The sequence below is a fragment of the Carlito syrichta genome, unplaced genomic scaffold (genome assembly GCF_000164805.1).
Source record: "Carlito syrichta isolate Samal-C Ts95f unplaced genomic scaffold, Tarsius_syrichta-2.0.1 Scaffold130742, whole genome shotgun sequence".
NCBI lineage: Eukaryota > Metazoa > Chordata > Mammalia > Primates > Tarsiidae > Carlito > Carlito syrichta.
Genome location: NW_007074838.1, coordinates 19,441 through 27,684, shown reverse-complemented (window position 1 = coordinate 27,684; position 8,244 = coordinate 19,441). Strand labels below are relative to the sequence as shown.

Genomic DNA, 8,244 nt, shown 5'->3' with positions numbered 1-8,244 from the left:
CCCGAGCAACATGGTGAGACCTGTCTTTACAATAAATAAAAAAAATTAGCTGGGCGTGGTGGCACATGCCTATTCCAGCTACTTGGTACTTGGAAGGCTGAGGTAGAAGGATCGCCTGAGCCCAGTAGGTCAAGGCTGCTGACGCCATGAACGTGCCACTGCACTCCAGCCTGGGCAACAGAGACTCTGACTCAAAAAAAAAAAAAATTTAGCTGGGCATGGTGGTGCGCGCATGTAGTCAGTCCCAGCTACTTGGGAGGTTGAGGGGGGAAAAAAAGGTTGAGGCTGCAGTGAGCCATGATCATGCCACTGCCCTCCAGCCTGGGCGGCAGAGTGAGACCCCAATTCAAAATGTGTGTGTGTGTGTGTGTGTGTGTGTGTGTGTGTGTGTGTGTGTGTGTGTGTTTTGGATGAAGAGATTTAAGAGGAATGGGTAAGTTCCAAGAGCACAGAACAGAGACGGCCTGCGTTTTTTCTCGACTCTCTCCCCGGGTCCTAGAACCCTGCCCGGCCCATAGCAGGTGCTCAGCAAACACACGCGTGAACAGATACAGCGTGCCGCTGGTTGCCTGGTCCTGCTGGGCGGCGGGGGCGGGGCCGGCCGGCTGGCTCCGTGACGTCACAAAGGCCCTGGCCATGCCTCTGGCCTTGACCGTGGCGCTGCTCTGGGGCCTGAGCGCCCCCGGCGCCTGGGGCTGCCTGCAGTGTGACCACTCGGTGCTGGAGGCCCTGAGGCAGCTGCGCGCCGCCCTCGTCCCCAGCCACTTCCAGCACGAGCAGCTGCAGCGCCGGGCCCGGGCCCTGCTGCTGGGCATGGAGGGGCCCTTCTTCCGGGACTTCGCGCTGAACGCCTTTGTGGGGAAAGTGGGTGCGTGGCCCGCGGCTGGGCCGGGGGAGGGCGGCCCTGGAGACCACGTCCCCGGGAGGAGGCGGGCCTGGAGGGACGGGGAGGGGGCCTCGGCTCGCTGGGGTCCCACGGGGATCTCCTCTCCTTCCCAGGCATAGAGCCGCTGAACCGGGTGGCGTCCTTTGTCAGGAACCAAGCACAGCACCTGATGGCTAATTCCCTGAAAGGTAGGAGGAAGAGGGGTGCCTCCGTCCTCTCCACCCACGCGCCCCTCGGGTGCCGGAAGAAAAGCCACCCAGCACGTTGGCAGGTGGAAGCGAGAGGGTTGCCTGAGCCCAGGGGTTCGAGACCTCGTCTCTACAATAAATCAAAAAATTAGCCGGGCGTGGTGGTGCAGGCCTGTGGTTCCACCTACTTGGAAGGCTGAGGCGGAAGGATCGCCGGAGTCCAGCTGGTGGAGGCTGCGGTGACCGTGAGCCTGCCACTGTCCTCCAGGCTGGACGACAGAGCGAGACCCCGACTCAAAAAAAAAAAAGATATAAAGTGTCTGTGTGTGTGTGTGTGTGTGTGTGTGTGTGTGTGTGTGGTTTGTATAAAGTGATACCTGAAAAGGAAATCACCCAGTGCTGATTTCCAGTTTAAAGGGACTGAAGGACTAAGGGTGATGTCTGCTTTCTTCCCTGCACTTGACAAACACCACATCGGGCATTTAGACGACTATAACTTTTAGACGATGTCACACTAAATAATTAGTTTGAAGCCAGGCTGGGTGGCTCACGCCTGTAATCCCAGCACTTTGGGAGGCAGAGACGAGGAATTGCTTGAGCCCAGGGATTCAAGACCAGCCTGAGCAACATGGTGAGACCTCATCTCTATGACAAATTAAAAAAAGAAAAGAGGAAAGGAGAGATATTCATTCATTTATTTATTTTTTGAGTCAGAGTCTCACTCTGTGGCCCAGGCTGGAGTGCAGTGGCACGCTCAGGGCGACTGCAGCCTCAACCTGCTAGACTCAAAGCAATCCTTCCACCCCAGCCTCCCAAGTAGCCGGAACCACAGGCATGCATCACCACAGCCGGTCCATTTTTTTTATTTTTTGTAGAGACAAAGTCTCACCACGTTCCCCAGGCTGTTTTTGGACTCCTGAGCTCAGGCAGTCTTCTCACCTCGGCCTCCCAAAGTGCTGGGATGACAGGCGTGAGCCACTGAGCCCGGCAGGAGAGTTTATTCAGTCCACGTACCGGATGAGGAAACTCAGGGCAGAGGAGGGCAGTTTATCCCTGGGCCCCACGGTGAATCAGAAGCTAGAGGCAGGATCTCCCAAGCCATAGACTTGCCCTGGGGGACCCTGGGTAATACCTGGTCTTGATTATTCCTGATAAATAAAGAGGAGCTTTCTCCTCGCTCCTCCTGGACACTGCGGATGGGGGTGGGCTTTCTGAGTGCCTCCCACCCCCCACGGTTCCCTTTGTCTCCTCAGATGAGCCTTTGCTGGAAGAGCTGGTGACTCTTAGGGCGAACGTGATCAAGGAACTCAAGAAAGTGTTAAGATCCTATGAAATGAAAGGTGCAGCAAATCTCTCCACCAAGCCCCCTCTCCCCTTCTTTCCCGTCCCTCCCTCCCTCCCTCCCTCTGTCTGTCTGTCTGTCTCTCTATCCCCTTTTCCACGTCTTCTCCCTGACTTTTCCTTCCCCTCCCGGTTCAACCTCTTTCATTTCTCCCCGACACACCCCTCCTCTCCCTCTCCTGGTCCCTCCCCTTAGTAAATTCTGATTGCCATCTCAATGTAACTCACCTCAGCTCTTTTCTCTTGCAGCCTGTGATCCCAAAATTTGCCGTGAGTTCTGAATTGATTGTCTATCCCTCCCCTCGCTACCCTCCTACGCCCTTGGACCTTGTCTCCCCAACTCAGGCCCCGGTACCACCGCTGCCCTCACCCCAAAGCTATCGTTTCTAGGGATGTTTGCGTCGTGAGGGATTATAAAAATAACTGCTACTGGTGGGATGCAGTGGGATCACACCTGTAATCCTAGCACTTTGGGAGGCTGAGGCGGGAGAATGGCATGAGTCCAGGAGTTCAAGATCAGCCTGGGCAATATAGTGAGACCTCGTCTCTACACACACACACACACACACACACACACACATGCACAAAGTTAGCCAGGCATGGTGGTGCATGTGAGGCTGAGGTAGAAGGATTGCTTGAGCCCAGGAGGTCAAGGCTGCTGTGAGCTGTGATTGTGCCACTGTACCCCTGCCTGGGCGACAGAGTGAAACTCCCACTTGCAAGAAAGAGAGAGAGAGAGAGAGAGAGAGAGAGAGAGAGAGAGAGAGAGAGAAAGGAAGGAAGGAAGGAAGAAAAGAAGAAGATAGGGAGGGAGAAAAGAAAAGACAGAGAGGAAGAAAGGAAGGAAGGAAGGAAGGAAAAAAGAGAAAGAAAGAAGAAAGCAAAGAAAAAAATTATTGCTATCTGCAAAAAATATTTTGGGCATGTTAGTCAGGATAGACCATGTTGTATTAACGAATAACCCTCCCATATGTCAGCAGTTTAACACAACAAAGGATTATTTCTCTCTCACCCAGATTCCTTTGCAAGTTAAGCAACTCTTCCAAGTGGTGACTCAGGGATCCAGGCTGCACACACACATTGCAGTTTCTGAGCTTGCTTCCAAGGGAAAGAGGATAGGGAATCACACTGGGAGGTTTGTGGCCAGGCCCGGAAGTGATGCACATCACTCTGCTCACTTTCCATGGTCATAACTCGGTTACATGGTTGCAACTGGCTGCAGAGGGGTCTGGGAAATGTAGTCTTTCTGTGTGCACAAGAGGAGAAGGCATCTCGCGGGTCTCTGCCACACACAGGGTGCTCCAAATCAAGAAAAGGAAAATGCTAACTCAAAATTTTGAAATGCTTGATTAAATGTCCACAAGCAGAATGTTGGGTTCACTGGACTATTGCAACTTGATTTAACTCTTCAATGATTCTACGAAAATTACTTTTCATGTGAATTGTGTGTTTTGGTCAACTTGCTCTGCCGTGCCGTGGAACCTCCAAAATGCAGGAGGGCCGGGGAACCCTGTCTGCTCTTTTCCCTTGTCCCATCCCACCCCTTGCCAGTGCTCTGATATCTGCCCTTGTCCCGCTTCTCCCTGTCCCCTTGCCTAGGCTTGCTGAAAGAAGAGATCTTGGACTGTTTACATTGCCAGAGGATTGGCCCTAAATGTATCCAAAAAAAGTACTGCTTTGGTAAGCCTCTGGGGCCGGGGAAGACACGGGACAGGTGCGTGAGAGCAGAAGGCAGCCTGGCCCACTAGAAATAGGATCGAGTCCTGCCCTTACCATCTGCTTACCGTGTGGCCCAGAAGTTGCTTCCACAACCTGAAGTCCACTCTCCCCCCTTCTGTTAAATGGGAAGACTCCTCTGAAACTTTAAAAAGTCAAAACACAGCCGGGCTCAGTGGCTCAGCCTGTAATCCCGCACTTTGGGAGGCTGAGGTAAATGGATTGCCTGAGCCTGGGGGTTTGAGACCCGCCTGGGCAACTTGGCGAGACCTCATCTCTACAATAAAATATCAAAAAAATTAGCCGGGCATGTAGTTCCAGCTACTTGGAAGGCTGAGGCGGAAGGATCGCCGGAGCCCAGCAGGTCAAGGCTGCGGTGGCCGGGAGCGGCCACTGCACTCCAGTCTGGGCGTCAGAGTGAGACTCAAGAAAAAAAAAAGCCAAAACACCAAAATGGAAGATGCTAGCAAAACATTTTTATTTTTATTTTCAAGCCAGGGTCTTACTCTGTCGCCCAGGCTGGAGTGCAGCGGCATAATCACAGCTCACCGCAGGCTTGACCTCCTGGGCTTAGGTGATCCTTCTGCCTCAGTCTCCTGAGTGTCTGGGACTACAGGCGTTTGCCACCAAGCTGGCTAATTTTTTTAAAATTTTTATTTTGTAGAGGCAGGGTCTCGCTATGTTGCCCAGTCTGTAGAAAAACATTTTGCTCTTAGTCTTTGCTGTACCTGGGGGGGGGGTCTGGAAAGATATGCTAAATTCATTCACTCATTCATTTGGAGATCATATATACATATGCACACATACATAGCAGAAAGAATGGTCCAGGACAGTGAATCCACATACATCCACAGGCTGGATCATTCCACATGCCACTCCTTCTCTGTCACACTGTTCCCTCACTTGCTCACTTCATTTGGGTCTCAAAGGTCACCTCTTCAGAGAGTCCTGTCTGATCACACTCTCTGAAGTAGACCTTTCTAGCAAATTATGTGAACAATGAGCATTCTTCCAAATTGTCTTCAACTATTATATTCTTTGCCCTGGTATTTTTTTATTTTTCTTTTTTGAGTCGGAGCCTCACTCCGTAGTGCAGGCTGGAGTGCAGTGGCATGCTTATGGCCAAGCCAGCATCGACCTGCTGGGCTCCGGCAATCCTTCCACCTCAGCCTTCCAAGTAGCTGGATCCACAGGTACACGTACCATGCCCAGCTAATTTTTTTATTTATTGTAGAGACGAGGTCTCACCATGTTGCCCAGGCTAGTCTCGAACCTCTGGGCTTAGGCAATCCTCTCGCCTCTGCCTCCAAAGTGTTGGGATTATAGGCATGAGCCACTGTGCCTGTCAGGAGCTGGGTAATTCTTTGTGACAAGGGCTGTCCTGTGTATCGTAGGGTATTTGGCAGCCTCTCTGGCCCTGATTTACCAGATGCCAGTAGCATCTCCCTCCCAGTTGTGACAAAACAAAGTCTCCAAATGTCCCGGGGGGAGTGGAGAATGGCCCTTGGCTGAGGACCGCTCAGATAATTACATCAACACAGAACAAACGGATTTCAGAGGGATACAAGCTCTCTAATGGAAACAGAACAATTTGCTAGATGTGCCTGAGAAAAGGGGCGATGCCACTCTGGAAAGCACTGGCCTCTCCGGAAAGGTGACGTTTGAGAGCCGAGGGGCGCGAGTGACGGGAACAGTGTGAGTGACAGAGGGAACAGCACACGCCAAGATCCAACACGATTAAGCCACAAGGATCCTTGAAGGAGGCCAGGGTGGCCAGAGCCGAGTGAGTGAAGGATAGTCTAAGGCAGCTAAAATGGTGGCTGGGTCACACTGGGACCAGATTGCTAGAGGCTGCCGGGGTATGGTAAGAACCTGGGCATTTCTCTGGAGCAGCCAGGGGCCACTGAGCGGAGGGAGCGGACCTGGGTGTTCACAACGCCCTCTGGAGACCGTGTGTGGAACTGTGGGAGGGGGCCACAGGGAGATTCTGGCGAGGCAATGGATGGGGGGGCGGACCTGGTGCCTAGGGGGATTAGTTGGAGGGATGAGGCTTTGCGGATAGAAGGAGAGAGGTGGGGGCTGGAGGTGAGTGGAAGATGCAGAATGGGCTCCCAAGGCCACCTTCAGGGCCACCCACTAGGACTGTCCTCTGTCTCCGTCTCTTTTCTTGACTTTTTTTCTTTTTTTTTTTTGAGTTGGAGTCTCACTCTGTCGCCCAGACTGGAGTGCAGTGGCCGCTCCCAGCCACCGCAGCCTCGCCTGCTGGGCTCCGGCGATCCTTCCGCCTCAGCCTTCCGAGTAGCCGGAGTTACAGGCGCGCGCTACCATGCCCGGCTGATTTTTTGATTTATTGTAGAGATGAGGTCTGGCTGCCCAGGCGGGTGTCTAACCTGCGGGCTCAGGCAATCCACTCACCTCAGCCTCCCAAAGGCGCAGGATTACAGACTGAACCACTGAGCCCGGAGGCTTTTTGTTTTTGAATCGGGGTCTCATGCTATCACCCAGGCTGGAGTGCTGGGGTGCAATCACAGCTCAGTGCAACCTCGACCTACTGGGCTCACGTGATCCTCCCGCCTCCTCCCAAGTAGCTGGGACTACAGGCATGCGCCACCATGCCTGGCTAATTTTTTTATTTTTCATTTTTGTAGAGACAGGGTCCTGCTATGTTGGCCAGGCTGGTCTCGAACTCCTGGGCTCAGGCAATCCTCCCACCTCGGCCTCCCAAAGTGCTGGGATTACAGATGTGAGCCACTGCACCTGGCCTCTTTTTCTTGGTTTTGAGTAGAACTTCCCAAGTCCCTCTTGCCCCTCGCCCCACCACACCCAACCAAATGTGATGCGTTTAGCACCGACTCCCCACTGTGGCTGTGGTATGCTGTGAAGACTGTCCAGTCCTTGAGGATAGTTTGCCAGTTGGGCTCCTGGCTCTATCCTGAGTGCCTGGGACTCAGCATTTGGGGTATGGCAAACTAGAGTCAGGCCCCAGGACCAGGCAAGGGCCAAGAAAGGAGGAAGGGAGAGAGACCCCTGCCCCTGCCCCGGGATGTTGGGTGGGCACGTGGGGGGTGGGCATAGGACTAAGTCTCTCCCCCCGCCTGCCCCAGTGGATGGGCAGCCCCGCACGACCCTGCAGTACCAGACGGACAGCGAGTCCCCGAGGAACTGGGCTCTGTGGGGTATCCTCAGTTCTGTGTTCCTGGCCGTCTTGGTCTTCGTGGTCATCGTGGTCTCGTGAGTCAGCCTCAGCCCCTCCTCAGTCCCTAAGTTCACTTGGGGGTTATTCTTTATTTTATTTTTATGAATACTTGGGTTGAGGTCTCGCTAGATTGCCCAGGCTGGTCTTGAACTCTTGGACTCAAGCGATCCTCCTACCTCAGCCTCCCAAAGTGCTGGGATTACAGGTGTGAGCCACCACACCCGGCACGTGTTATTCTTTATTATAAGGGCTGTTCTGTGTGTTGTAGGGTATTTAGCCGCTCCACAACAGCACCTCCCTGGAGGGGTCACTGTGCACTTTGGGAGTGCCCTTCCCAGTCTGTCTCTCTCTCTCTGTCTCTCTCTCCTTCTTGCCCCATGCTTTTTTTTTTTTGAGTTGGGGTCTCACTTTGTCACCCAGGCTGGCGTGCCATGGCATGGTCACAGCTCACCACAGCCTCGACCTCCTGGGCTCAGGAGATCCTCCTACCTCAGCCTCCCGAGTGGCTGGAACTACACACGTGTGCCACCCCACCCAACAAATTTTGGGGTTTTTCTGGAGAGGCAAGGTCTGACTATGTTGCCCAGGCTGGTCTCAAACTCCTGGGCTCAAGCAATCTTCCCACCTTGCCCTCCCAAAGTGCTGGGATTTCAGGTGCAAGCCACTGCGCCCAGCCTCCCCTGTCTTTTTTTTTATCTTATCTCTGTCTTTCTCATCTCCTCTTTCCTCCACCCTGGGTCCCCAGCACTTTTGCCTTCGTGGCCCCTTCCGCCATAAAAAATATATTTAAACATAGCGAATTCTGTTTTGTGAATGTGTTTGTATAAAGCGGGCTCGGTGGCTCAGCCTGCAATCCCGCGCCTTTGGGAGGCTGAGGTGAGCGGATTGCCTGAGCCCGCGGGTTCGAGACCTGCCCG

General features: G+C 53.5%; 1 protein-coding gene across 1 annotated transcript in view; it reads left to right on the top strand.

The window, feature by feature from the left end:
- Positions 1-636: 636 nt before the first annotated feature.
- Positions 637-8,244, top strand: part of IZUMO2 (IZUMO family member 2) — a 10,260-nt gene continuing 2,652 nt past the window's right edge. Inside the window, exons 1-6 of the mRNA XM_008049219.1 lie at positions 637-868; positions 1,000-1,074; positions 2,328-2,414; positions 2,665-2,685; positions 4,015-4,095; positions 7,236-7,362. Of these exons, the coding sequence (XP_008047410.1) occupies positions 637-868; positions 1,000-1,074; positions 2,328-2,414; positions 2,665-2,685; positions 4,015-4,095; positions 7,236-7,362 (623 nt within the window). The remainder of the gene's footprint in view (positions 869-999; positions 1,075-2,327; positions 2,415-2,664; positions 2,686-4,014; positions 4,096-7,235; positions 7,363-8,244) is intronic.